General features: G+C 49.5%; 1 protein-coding gene across 1 annotated transcript in view; it reads right to left on the reverse strand.

Moving 5' to 3' along the window:
- Slc13a4 (solute carrier family 13 member 4) overlaps positions 1 to 13,668 on the reverse strand; it is a 32,670-nt gene extending 19,002 nt beyond the window's left edge. Inside the window, exons 1-2 of the mRNA XM_051175897.1 lie at positions 13,522 to 13,668; positions 8,929 to 9,057 (exon numbers count right to left, since the gene is read on the reverse strand). Coding sequence (XP_051031854.1) covers positions 8,929 to 9,057; positions 13,522 to 13,620 — 228 coding nt within the window. The 5' untranslated portion in view covers positions 13,621 to 13,668. The remainder of the gene's footprint in view (positions 1 to 8,928; positions 9,058 to 13,521) is intronic.
- Between the last annotated feature and the right edge of the window lie 288 nt (positions 13,669 to 13,956).

Here is a 13,956-nt window from a genome sequence, read left to right on the forward strand (position 1 = left end):
CCAAGCTTACTCCTCAGCTGATCATGGTCAACAATGCTCCCGGAGGCCATAGATAGAAGGTCTCCTGCTATGAGTGGTCTGAAACTTTTCTGGGAAAGGCAGTTCCCTAGGAGGAGTGAGCATGACTATGTTGCTGGCAGGCTCTGCTGTGGAGGCTAGAACCTCTCTAGTTTCCTTCCTAGGCTTCTGTTAGCTTGGGGACAGGCTTGTGTTTCCCTGTGTCTATGGAGAGGACATCACACAGCAAATATGAGACACGGATGTTGACCCCTGACTCCCGACACTGGAAAGTTGATGAGGTCATTCTTGCAGGAGCCGGTAACAACACATGTTTCTTTGGCATGTGTCATCCCTTAACCCCAGTTTGTCTGTGATGACTCTTAGAAGGCTCAGTGCCACACAGAGGTAGGAGGAGGAACGTCAGGTGGCCTGGAGCACCTTCTACGCTCCAGGTGCTGTGCAGTTTGCATTGGCGTTCTCCTCTGAGCCCTGCACAAGTCCTGTTGGACATACACACTAGTTGTGTTTAACTTTAAGGCGAGTGGACTCAGAGAGGTTGAGGAACCTGTATGAAGTCACGGCGCAAGGGCAAAGGCGGGGTATCCAAGCATAACTGAAGCCAAAACCCACAAGGTAACATGCGGTACGAGGTGGACCAGCCAACCGGAAGCCAGCCGGGAGCAGACCAGATGACTCTGGCTGTAGCTGCTGAGGCCTAGCGTCGGCCGAAGACTCTAATCCGGTGTGTTATTGGCTCTGTGATGTTTTCTCATTGAGTGTTTGATGGAATTAGATCAGTTCAAGTGCCTTCCCTCAACTCTTGTATGTGAGCTAGGGGCGGTGAACACCATACCACCCTCCGGGGTAGTTAGCATAGTAAGGTGGGAGGGGTGGGAACTCCAGAGTCAGCCACCCTAGGAAGATTACACAACCCCTCTTAGCCCTTATTCTTCTCATCTAGATGAAACGCAGGGTTACATAAATCCCTACCTGGTAAAGTTCTTGCCACGATTAAACGCCAAATTGCAAACCTAGCTAGCATGGCCTGCCACATCATCAACCATTTTTCTGGTGACTCTCTCTTCCTGTTCCTAGGAACTTTGCTCAAAGCCGGATCCGGTCTGGGGCCATCAGCACACTGAACAGGCTCATGCAAAGCTAAGCACAGGGCTGGCTGCTATGTCCCATAGGTAAATGAAAGCCCCACTCAGTGGCAGCTTCTGTGACTTTTCAGTCCACTGACTTTTCTTCCACAGTAAGACCTGCTTCTGTAGAACCCTTCCAGGGGATCCCCAGGTCTTCAGATTCCTCAAGTGTGCTACCTGCTTCCTGACTCTCTCAGAGAGGGCTCTCACTCTGTCGCAGCCTCTTTCCAACATAGACAGCTGTCCTGCGTCCTACTCGAGGCCCAGCAGTGCCCACACAGGGACACGAACACCCCAGGCCAGCAATGAGCCTTCCTTCCCTTGTCCACATCTTATACTTTTTCTATCTTGTTCTCAGGCCGCGCAGAGTCCTCTAATCAGGACAAAGGTCCTTAGCTGCCCTTTCCCCGAGTTCTAATACTTGTTGGCTTGGAAGCCCTACCAGCAGACCTGTTAGAGTTATCTATAAGAAGCGCTAGGTTCTAGCAGGGCACTCCTCCCAGGAAGATAGTGTGTGGGTATTTGTGGATATTTGTAACGAGTGTGGGCATTCATCGCCTTCTCCACCTTTCAGCTCTCTGGCTTTCCTTGGGTGCCACCCTTGACCTTGGAGCATTTGGAGATTTTTTTTTTTTTTTGAGAAGGGATGGGTCCCCTTGAAAAGATATCATCACACAGAGAGATGGTGAGGAGCCTGGGCTCTGGAGATCAGCCAGTGGCTGTTACCCCTACCGAATACCCACCATGAGCTGGAGGCTCCAGGGCACTCCAGCCTGTGACGTGGCAACAGCAGAGCTACACAACTCACTAAGGACTAGTCATGGCCTTGGCAGCCTTGAGTGAGGCAGGACAGCTGGGCCCTAAGAAGCGCTCAGCAGGAAGTACTTATCAAAAAAGGAACCGAAATCAATGCCAGGGGCTGGGGAATGAGTAGGTCAGCCAGCAAGTGAAAGGGACGAGAAGACACAGGAGGGGCAGGGCAGACCCAAAAGACAGAGACCCTTCTATCCAGGTTTCCTCAGCGAGAGGGACTGGGCAGCTTTGAAAGAGCTACTGGCATGGCCTTGGTTTGGGGGACAAAAGCCACAGGACGCCTGTTAACTAACTAGTCCCTTGTTAGGGAATTGCAGGTGACTTTAGCTAAGAGCTTTAAACTTTACTTTCCCTGGACACAAACGCACCCTGGACACACCCACCTCCCTTTATCTGCATTGACTTTTCTGTGGTTTTAGTGAACCGAGGCTAACAGCGGTTGGAAAACATTAAATGGAAAATTCCAGAAATAAACAACAATCCCTAAGTTTTAACCGGTACTCTTCCCAGGAGCAGTATGAAATCTCCTGCCTGGGACATGAGTTATCCCCAGGCCCACACTCTGTATATGCTATCCTTCTGCTAGTCATCCATCAGCGGTGTTAGTCGTTAGGATCACTGTTGTATTGTGGTTCCCGTGTTCAAGTAACTCATTGCATTTAATGATGACCCTAAAGCAAAGAGTGGGCGACGCAGAGATGGCAGTGAGCTTAAGCTCCAGAAGGACGTTTGAACTCTGGTCCTCAGTGGCAAAACTGCAGGGCACCTAGCAACATAATGCATCTAGTGATTGATGCTCCATGTTTCTAGGCAACCATCGACAGATTTGGAACATAGCCCCTATGTATAATGTATAAGTGTGTGTGTGTGTGTGGGGGGGTGTAGTGGACTCTGAAGTATTTAATTTTTTAAACTTTTTTTTTTTTTTAATGGGAGGAAGGAGATTGTAGCTCTGTTCCAAGAAGTTTGAGAATGGAAACCCAGATATCAACTTCATCTCGCTGTTTTCCTCTCGAGGGATATGGGCTTGAACCTCTTTGGGTGCCATCCTCATGGGAGGAAGACAGACAGTCGACCGACTCCTTGTTCTTGCCCGTAAGCTGGTGCTGTGATAGGCACAGGGAAGTCCCGGAAAGCTGGCTCCCATCCCTATCAGAGCAGGCCTTGCCCTTTCCCTGTTTTGTACATCGAGTCTCTTAGGACTGGGCTTTAAGGAAAAGATGCTGAGTCAGGTCCGGCGGCACACATCTGTAATGCCAACCGAGGCAGGAGGATTGAACATTTGACTCCAGCCTGAGCTACGCAGTAAGACTCCTGCTCCTCAACAAATAAATGAAGAACCACAGAAAGGAGAGAAAAGGTATTGTTGCTCATAAAAACATATCCTTTTGTGGGGGTGGGGTGGGGAGATGGCTCAACGGTAAAGAGCATTTGCTGCTTTCCCAGAGGACCTGGGTTTGGTCCCTAGCACCACATCGGGTGGCTCACGACTGCCTGCTGTAATTCCAGTTCCGGAGGATCTGACAGTCTCGGCCTCAAGGATGCCTGCATGGATGCAGTGCATACAAACTCACCCAGGCTTACATACATACACATAAAAAATAAATAATAAAAAATTTAAAATTATGTTAACATTCTACCCTAGCAAGGAGTCCTAGATGGACATCCAGGGGGACCCAAACCTGGCCTAGCTCCCGTATGGCTGGACATCTTGACCTTCTTCTCCACAGTTCCAGTTTCTGACTTGGGACTGTGTGAAGTGTAGAGAGGGGAGGCTAAGGCAGGGGCTGGGCTCGAGGCCAGGCAAGAAGACTGGCCTGGTAATGGCTCAGAGGAAGTTGCTCCTCCCACAGAAATGAGAACTTACCCTCAAAGGCTACAGGGTCTAGAGCTTCCTATATCGGGTCTGATATGAAGTTCAGCTGAGGTGGATGGTAGGGCTGAGGGCAGACAGCACACCTGATGTGTAGCCCACATCCCCGGAGCGCCTGCGTGCAGGAGGAGGGGCAGCCCTCTCTGACCTTGAGAGTGGGCTGGGGAATGGCTCCAGGGCTGAACAAACAGAGAAAGCCAGGGTTTGTACAGCAGGCAGAGAGAGGGTCAGAAGGACTGTGAGCCAGCAGGGAAGCAGATTCATGACATCCGACTCCAGCAAGACAGGGCTGCAATCCCAGTGGGGGCTGCCTCCAATCTCTCTTGCCCTGGCAGGAGCTTGAATCTGAGTGAGGCTGGCCTGATGGCTTGCAGTTCAAGGGCAGAGGATGGAGAGGGAGAGGGGTTGTGTTCAGACGGAACACGTAAATACCATCAGAAGTAATTTATGTGCCTGGGCTACTGAGGAAACTGACCCAAGCTCCTCCCATGCTGCCACCGTGCATCTCACGCTACTCCTGATCTCCATCCTGGTCCCTTGGTGCCCACCGTGTGCCAGTCCTCCTAAGCTCGGTGCATCTGAGCTAACTGGAGAGACACTGCTCCTGTGCCCAGGCTACCAGCACCACAAGCAATGCATCAGTAAGGGGTGAGGAGACTTTTTAAGACAGATATAATGTTAGCAACAATCACAGTGGGGCCCGGACAAACAAAACAGAATGTAAACACCAACCCCAAGTCCCGGACCGGGTTCTACGCACTCCCAGAGGGAAGTTGCCGGTGCTTCTGGGAACTATGTAGGCAGGTAGAGGGAAGAGTGCTTGGGTGTTGAGTCAGCTTAGGCTATGTATGAAGACCCATTCAAAAAATGAGCAGCAGCATCCTAAAGTCAAGGAGACCATAGTGTCCAATCACCTGCCAAGGCACTGGAGTCCATCTCTAGTCTAGTGTCCCTGATGTGGCCATTTGGCTCAACCCTGCAATGGGAATATGAGGACCACACACAGACACCTGTTCCAGAGCTTTCCTTTACACATGGTACCCACAGTGGGAGCTCCTTCTAGCCCTTGGATTGTTTAGTTTGGACTGAGCCTTCATACTAGTCCCAGAAGCCAGAGACCGTGTATCCCTAAATCCTTTCTTCATTCTCCAGGCTTCTCAGGTTCCAGATCTTTGATGTTCTGGCCTGCTCACCTCTGGAAGAGCTCCCTGTGCAGACCACCGTGCTGTGCCCATCATCTATTAACTCAGCCAACGCCTTTGGTACAGATGGCCCAGGGGTCAAGAATCACACACCGCTGGACTCAAGTACTGGTTCTATTGCTTAGTAGCTGTGCAACCTCGGGTAAGTTACTTAACCTTTCTCTGAACTTCAGTTTGCTCCTCTGTGGAAGCAAAGCAAGAGAACTACGGTTCCTTATAGACGATTAAACAATGCAGTGCCTGGAGATGGTGTCCCATGCAGCCTGGTATAAAGTAAAGAGGTGGGAAGACGTCCCTTTCCCCAGCTCTGCCGCTTGAGCTGGGGCCTCTCATCCTTCTCTCTGCCCCTTGGCTGGGATGGATGCAGTCAGATTCCCCTGGTTCTCCGGCCGATGGACTCACAGCGCACACCCTGTGCTCTGGGATTCCGGCTGCAGCTGCAGGTCGTGGAATGTCTCCTCAGCATGGCTGAGGCAGCTCCTCACCACAAAGCCCTCTCTCTCCATGTCTGTGCCTACAGCTAGAGCTGTGCCTCTCTCCCATTGGATTACTCTCTTTTTCCTCCAGAGCGCTGATGACTATAAAGAGCCCCAGGTGGTGGGAACTCGGGAGCGGGAAATAAGACTCCAGTGGGCTTGCTTTTGTCACCTCTGGGTGCTGTACCACCCTGAATGGGACATCTAGAAGTCAGAACGCTGAGTGAATGAGGGACAAAAGCCCCAGCCCTAGGGCCACACCAGCCCTGTTCACATGCTTTCCTCCTCACACGGAGGTTGTGTCCTTTGAGCTCCCCAAAGCACAGAAACCAAGAACCACACCCTGAGGGCACACGCAGGCCACAAGACAGCACAAGTCCTAGAGAATGTCACCTTCGGCACGTACCGCTTAAAAGGCCAAAACACCGAGTTGGCTCAGAGGGAAGGGAACTATTCTTAGGCGAGGTCTTCAGAAACGTTTCGCCAGAGCATAATCGGGTAGTAGAATTTTTAAAGGTAAAGACATTTCAAAGAATCTTCCAAAGCAGAGAGGGTTGCCTAAGTCTCAGCAAGGGGACGGAAGAGCAGGAGCTGGGTTTGGAACAGAATGCATGGATGACTTGGAGGCCCCGGGAGAGTGCTGCCTAGCTTTCCCCAGGGAGCCTGGTGTGAGGGAGCACTTAGAGAGGGTGCAATGGGCTCTGCTTCTGGCCCACAAGGAGCTGTCTATCACCCATGTCCTTTACCCTGCTGGCATTTTTCTTTAATCTGAACTAAGGTCAGCTGAACAGACTGTATTTGGATTAACCTGCTCATTGTAGCCCAATTGCTAACTATAACCACCTGTCAAAACCACCTAAAGACGCAGATGGATTAAGATTTGCTTTTCCTCAAATGATAAAATACATCTTCTTGGTTCCACCCACCCAGAAACAGCAATTCCTAATCACACACGAAGGCCATTCCTTTCAAGTTAAAAGACCCCTCTCCAAACTGTTGCCTCCAAAGAGTGTCCCTCTATTAGGTTGGCCTTCCTGGCTATAATAATGGGAAGGACTTGGATAGCCGTTGCCTAGCAACACCTCTATAGTATATTGGGCTGTTGGACTCACCTGGAGGATTCCCGCTTACCCTCCAGCCACCCCCACCCCCTAATGAAGTTCTTGTTCCACAATTTTGAGGAGAAATGGGCAGAACAAGTGTACACCTTTCATGAGAAAAGTTGTCTTTGCGGTCGATCGCGCTTTTAGGCATGCATGGAAATCCATATCTGTCTCGTCACCCTCAAAACAAGGACAGGGCTGGAGGAGGAGATGGAGCAGGTGGCCCACAGACTTGTTTTTGTGTGTACCCTCCTCTTACACCCACGTTACACACATCATATCTGTAGGGACAAAAGCTCGCTCACTGTTTGAAGATTCTATCCTCCGGCTGACTACTCACAGAAAAAAATGTACGAGAAATCCAAGGCAAACTAACAGAAATTGGTCAGTTGAGTTCTTCCCATAGAAAGAGCTGTTCGCTGTTGACCACATATACAACCATCAAGGTCAAATTCATCCAGTGGAAAGAGTTGTTCACTGGCGACCACGTACAAGCAACAAGGGAACTTTCAAGAATGTTCTGTTGTTCAAAGTTAAGGCAGCCCGTAGGCCAGCGTCATTCTTCCTCACAGCACAGAGACAGGGATCTCCACAGTTCCCAGCAATTGATAACACTGTGAAGGCCCATATACGTTAGGAATTTTCTTTGTATGATAGCGTGAACAAGAGTACAGGCTCTGAAATCTAATAGGTACAGTCTGCCAATTTCGACTGTAGTGACTGGGGTCAGTTTTACTCTTTCAGCCTCTTTCTGCTGTGTAGACTGGAGTCATCCACACTGACACCCCTTTCCTAGAGTTTGTGAGAGTTCTCCATTAAAGGACAAACTTGGACTTCTAGCGTGGTGACTGACTCTTGGCAGACTCAGACACCTCCTTCCTGCTTCCTTCTGTGCATCTACCTTGCCTAACTCTGCTTGTCACTTTCCTCATCAGATAGCCCAGACTAGTGGTTCTCAGCCTTCCTAATGCTGCAACCCTTTAGTAAAGTTCCTCATGGGCTTGATCAAGCCAGACCACGTGAAACAGAGTACCAGGTGATCCTACATTCAAAACAGCTAGACAAAGCAGCCTGACAGACTACAGCCAGGATTTCTGCATCTTCTTCGAATTCCCCATGACAGTGCCCCTTGCCAGCAGGAAGTAGTTTGGAAAGAACAACGCCCAAATTCCCAAATATTGTCTATAAATGTTTGTTTTCATTTAAATGGACTTGGTTATATAAAATAAAAAAAATGAAAGGAAAAAAAAATAAAGTTACTCATGTTGTGGTGACCTCCCAAACACCAAATTATTTTCATTGCTACTTCAGAAGCGTAATTTTGCTACTGTTACGAATTGCAATGTAAATATCCGACATACAGGATATCTGACATGTGACCCCTCTGGAAGGCCATTCCACCTCCAAAGGGGTGGTGATAGAGGCAGGCGAAAACAAAGGAGGCACACTATTCATCTGGCTCTCATCCTGCAGGTTACTTTAAAATTTTTTTAAAAGTAGGCTTTGTCCTGAAATTTGGTCACAACCTGGGGTTGTTACCAGCAGTTTTGATTTGAGCTTTGCCAAATACTGTGACGTGAACAGAGAGGGCCGGCTACGGGTGAAGAGGACACACTGTGATCTGGGGTTAGGGGATGAAGGGTCAGAAATGGATGGCTTTGTCTAAGAAGGGGAGAAGGAAGAAGCCAGGAGCAGGGACACATAGTAAATCCCTGGCGACTGAGTCCCTCCATCCTGTGAGCTAAGCGGTAAGAGGGAAAGCCCAGCAGATGGGGGTCCTGCTTCCTGTTTGTGTGACTGCACTCTGAGGGACATACAAGACACTGAAAAAAGACCAACCACCATCTCCTATAGGCACAGATCACACAGTTCCTAAAAGCCATGGTGGCACATGCCTTTAATTCCAGTACTTATGAGCCAGAAGCAGATGGAGCTCTATGAGTTCAAGGTCAGACTGGTCTACAGAATGGGTTCCAAGCCAACCAGGGCTATATAATGAGACCCTTGTCTTAAATACAAACAAACAAACAAACAAAAAACCCAAAACCAAAAATTTTCAACTCTAAGGAACAGTTGGCTGTGTTTGGTCAGGGAAGGCTTCAAAGTGGCAAGTTTTGAGCACTCTGAAGGAGCTGAAGGGGAAGGGTAGAAGGGGAAGGATTCTGTGTCTGGATAGGCAGGTGTAAAGCCTAGTGCTCAGGAATTCTTCCTGTGGGTGAGGACAGCCCCTCCCATCAAGTGCCTGTCTGTCATCTGAAGACCTTCTTTACTGGTCCAGCAGACCCGAGCCCAGGGTTGAGTCATAAGTGGTCTAACCTCACTGGATCGAAGAACTCCGAAGAACGGGTAGAGGAAGGCAGGAACGAGGGCTGCAGCTCCAAGAGGCACCGCCTCGGACACCCAGTACACAGCGGTCACCAGCAACACGTAAGCACACGCTGCCTCCTGGAAGGGGAGCGAAGAGGTATTTAGTCACTGGGACAGTGGTTGCCATGGAGACTCCAAATGAGACCCTGGGTCAAGGCACATAGAGCCTGTGAGGATGCCAGGATACAGTGCTGGGAGATGCCGTGCTGACACTGGCTGATGACTGTGGCAGCCATCCTTTGTGGGTGAAAGTATGGCTGCTCACTTGAAGAACTCACGTTGTGCACGTGGTTGACTCATGCATCCCCGTGGGCCCTGGACTTTGATAGAGTCCCAGCTCTGATGAGTCTTAAAGCTGTAGAGGGTGATAAGTGATTTGGGCCAAGTTCACAAACTGTAAAGGTGGAATTCAAAGCTTTAATTGGTGCGCATTTGGTCAAGCTGTTTGGCTACTGGAGGCTCTCAGGGGTAGTGGAAGATAGATTGGTGTGTGTATGACTGGTTCACATGTGGGGTCTGTGGTCAGCCATCCTAAACTTCAACCCAGGTCTACAGTGTAAGAAGATTTGGGGCATCTGGTATGTACCCACTGAAAGGAAGTGGTTTGGTAAGAAGCGAGGGTTAAAAAGAACCCACAAGGTGGCTTCCATACTGTGTTCTCATAGCCTCTAGGGAGAGCTCCTCTCTCAGGACTCTTCTAGGGACATGAGCAAAGCCTGAATCCACCCCTGTCTCTAGCCTTATTGAATTCACATACTGTTGTTATCCTTGTAATTTCTTGTTCCCAGGCTGGTTTTCAGGCTCCCGAGCTCAAGAGATTTTCTTTAGTCAACCTCTGGAGAAGCTGGGACTTAGGCTTGCCACACATCTGGCTTAGATGGCATTCCAAGGAATTCCTAGGCAGGAATTGCTGGCTGTTTTCCCCTTTGGTTGTCAGCTTGAGTTTGTGCCATGTACTAGCAGTGAGAGGGGACCTCTTCCCTGGGGAGGTCTGATGCTGACTGTGGGGGGACACTCCCAGGCTGAGAGGCTCATTTTGGAGGGGGGAGAACAGACTCATCGCTTCTCAGCCTTGAGAAGGACCCTTGGGACGGGCTCCTTCTTTGCTCTTGGGTCTTTCCATGTAGTGCACTCTGCCTGGTAGCATCACTTGCCTCTTCCCACTTAGCTATGGGTATAGCTATATTCCCAGTTATAGCAATACCAAAAACTACTCGTTGTCCTTGGAGGCCACATCCATGGCCTGATGCCACAGAGACCTCCTTCTACAGAGGGGTTAGAATGTTATCCATCTGCAGGAGACGGCAGGGTGGGAAATCTGGAAATTTACTAGTATTTTCCTCAGCTCATCAAAAGTCACACTGTGCGACCAAAGCGTGCAGAGGGTAAATAAATGCAACGTTATAAAAATCCTGCCCTTCCTAGCCTTGGCTGCCAGCAGAGTTGATTGTGTGAATGGTGCTAGGAAGTGGTCCCGAGGAAGGTTAGGAAGTTTATTCTAGGGGGAAGTCGCTGTCCAAGATCTTAATAATCACAGCACTCCAAGCTGCACACAGAGGACAATTAACACAGAGAACCCAAGCAGGCTGTGTCTCTTTCAGGGTTCACATATCGTGCAAGTGTGACCTGGCCCAGTATGCTTGCCCAACAAGGAATCTGATGACAAACCTTGCTCCGTTCCTGGACCAGTGATGGGCTTTGCTGGAAGGGACCTTGCTCCCTCCAGATGGGTCAGGAAATTGGAAGTGAGCCCCACTGTTGACGATAGCTCCCAGTGAAACTCCCTCCAAGGACAAAGGATCAGATAAGAGATAAACCTTTTGGAATCTCTGATAACAGAAGTGATACCTTTGAGAGATGGCCTCCTTGATGGCAAAGAGACAAGAGGAAGTTTTAATTCCAGGTTAGGATAACGGGGCACAATGTTGCCTGTCCCTTGCTGGGAGACCTTTGTCCTGGTTACTTTACAGGGCCCCAATTTAGGTGAGGTAAGGACAGACGGACACACACAGAGAGAGAGAGAGAGAGAGAGAGAGAGAGAGAGAGAGGGAGAGAGAGAGGAGAGAGAGAGAAAGAGAGAGAAAGAGGAGAGAGAGAGAGAGAGAATAACAGGCTGAGTTTCGTTCTACTAGCCACTATTTGCTTGGAGTCGGGCAGAGGTAGGTAGGTAGGGGTGACCTTTCCTGCTGTAAATAGCATAACGAAACGTAAGTGGTCACCTGTCTCTTGCAGTATTGAGAGCAACCCACCGCCATTTTTGTCTAGCTTCCTTTAGAGTAGAAGGAAGAAAGACATCTTTAGAGGATCTTTTGTCTGTTTCTCACTTAGTTTGCCCACAGAACCCACACCGGCTTCCTTCTTCCATTTTCCATTCCTTTCCAAAAGCCTTCAGGCGGCTGTGGTGTCAGATACCCCTGGGACTCCATAGAGTCCCTTGTGTCCGACCTGAGTCTGGCACACGGATAAATGTATGTTGACTAACAGGTCTCTCTTCTCACTGGGTGTGTTGGGTGCTCTGGAACACCCAGGTCAGGAAAGCCTTTAATGGGCAGTGATTATTTCTTTTCACTAGAATTTCCTAGAATTAGAACGCAAGGTTGTGAATTTGGGGCCAGCCTGGGCTACACGGAAAGACCCTGACAACGGAACAGAACTAAAACCCAGCAAAGAAAACAGGACAATCAATCTATAAAGGGGGGGGGGTGTTCAAGGTGGCTTTTCCCTGTGGAGACGGTTTCCTGCCTTCACTTAGGTTCCCTTTCTAGGAGTTCCACCCTTCAACCTCCTTCAGAGTCAAACCTCACTCAAACCTTACTAGAGGGGGCCTGAAGTCTGTTCCTCTGCCGTGACTGAGGGGCACTTTGATAAATCTCTTCTGGAAGACTGGGGTGCAGCTTCCAGTAGGGACACTGAAGTGTTCAGATAAATGCCCTCTTTGGTAATTCTCTTCTGTATGCTAAGCAATTGCTGCATCACACAGCCACATTCCCACCCCTACCTTCTTCTTCTGTAACATCATGGTTTACAGATTGGGCAAGGAGAGAGGAAAAGTCATTTTGACACCTCTCAAGGTGCGGCTGTGGCTCATCAATTGGAAGAATCGTCAGACTGCTAGCCAAGTGCTCCTGCCCAGATGCTCAGCTGCCTCTCTTGAGGGTAGCCTAGAACAAGCAATTCTGTTTAGGAATTCTAAGGATTTTACTATGAGAACTCAGAGTTGGATGAAGGGGTGGAAGGTAGCCGAGAGACATAACCAGCACTGGGCACCCAGTTTGTGCCTCCTGTGGACACTAGTTAGGGTCCCTGCAGATGAAGGCTGACAGTGTGGGGGGTAACGGGGTGGGCAGGCTGGGCTTCCTAATACTGCTCAGTAGAAGAGGGTAATGTGTCTGTCATGGGAACTTCCTTAAACTGACCTGACATTGGGAGAAAAAATACCATGTAAAGAAAACTCAAAGCAATCAGGTCTACTTAGACAAAGCAGAAAATTAACTGTTATACAGGCCAGGAAAAAAAATGTCATTGGCAATTACAGTCTGCTAATCCCAGACCAGAGTTAGTTGGTGCCTCCTTGGAACACTGAAGTGTTTATTTTGCTGGAGATTTAAGTCAGCTTGTGTTTAACAAGACCATGATAATCCCTTCTGTTTAACTGTTAAATTTAATCTTGGTTACCCAGTCCCTCGGGGAACAGTGCTGGAGGATATTCCTGTAGTTTACCTGCCTTAGCTGAAGTCTCAAGGACAGTGCCAGCTTGGGACGGGTCTATCCCCTGCCCCAGACACGTGGGGTGGGGGGGAAGGAAAACCATGAAGGTACGAGATGCCACCTGAACGGGAATGAAGCTTCAGCTCCTTTGTTCTGGAACTCCTGCTTTAAAATCAGGCCATGGCCTAGAGTTCTGGAGCTTGCATTTCTATTTTCTTGTTGCTTTAGGTCTGCTTTTTTTGTTTGTTTGTTTGTTTGAGCAGAAAACATAGAAGATTCAGAGAGTCTGAGGACCAGAGAAACAGGCTAACCTGTGCTTTCAACTTCAATAACCCTTTCCCAAAAGTTTGTATAGAAGGTTGAGGATTGTATAGAAGGTTCATATTCTGATTGTCTGAGGCCACTATGATCTCTGGACAGACTCCTTCCCAGCCCCACCCCTTCTAGATCGACAGTGAAGGGCTTTTTTGTGTGTCTAATTGCTATTACACAATGATAGCCACGGGTTGAGAAGTGGGGGCTCCCTCCCCAACCTGTCCTTTCTATGGGGTCAACCACAGCACCTCCCTTTTCCAACAGTCATTTCAGCTGTGGTCTCCCACTCTGTGGAGGGCAGAACTGGGGGACCTTTCTTGAGACAGAGGGATAAAAACGATAGTTTCAAGGAAGAAAGAAAGCACTTTGGTCTCTGCTAGAAAAACGGTGACAATTTCATCCAAGTCACGGTGAAGTCGTTTTGGGGTTCCCCACAAACACCCCATCCCTCCAGACCTCCCTCCTTTGCTCCCTGACTCCCTCTGATGCCCTGATAGGGGTAGGCAGGTTGCTACTTACGCTGGTGGGGTAGATGGTTGGCAGGGGCAGCAGCAGCAGCGGCACACAGATGACCAGTAGCAGCTTTCTTGCTTGGAGAAGACCCTGCAGCAAGCCCATGGTGGACTTGTCTGGGTTGAGTCCTCGATGGCGTTCTCCCTCCACTCCACGCACCACGCTATGCTCCGCTCTCAGTCCAGGAAGACTTCTCGCACCTTCCTTGGCTTCCAGAAGTCAAACCTCTTTGGTCTGTGGAGCAGCAAAGCAAGGCGGCTGTACCCAGTTTCCACGGAAAGCTGGGCTTCTGGCCTTCCGCCTTAGGTGTTATGGCCATGGAAAAGGAGCTGGAGAAGGGTGATATGCCGGGGTGGCGGGCTCTTGCTCCGTGGTTAACAAGAGGGTGGCTTCATTCTAGGTGTCAGCAGAAGCCCTCACAAGCAGTGTGCTTGCGGCTGC

The sequence above is a fragment of the Phodopus roborovskii genome, unplaced genomic scaffold (assembly GCF_943737965.1).
Source record: "Phodopus roborovskii unplaced genomic scaffold, PHOROB, whole genome shotgun sequence".
Classification (NCBI taxonomy): Eukaryota; Metazoa; Chordata; class Mammalia; order Rodentia; family Cricetidae; genus Phodopus; species Phodopus roborovskii.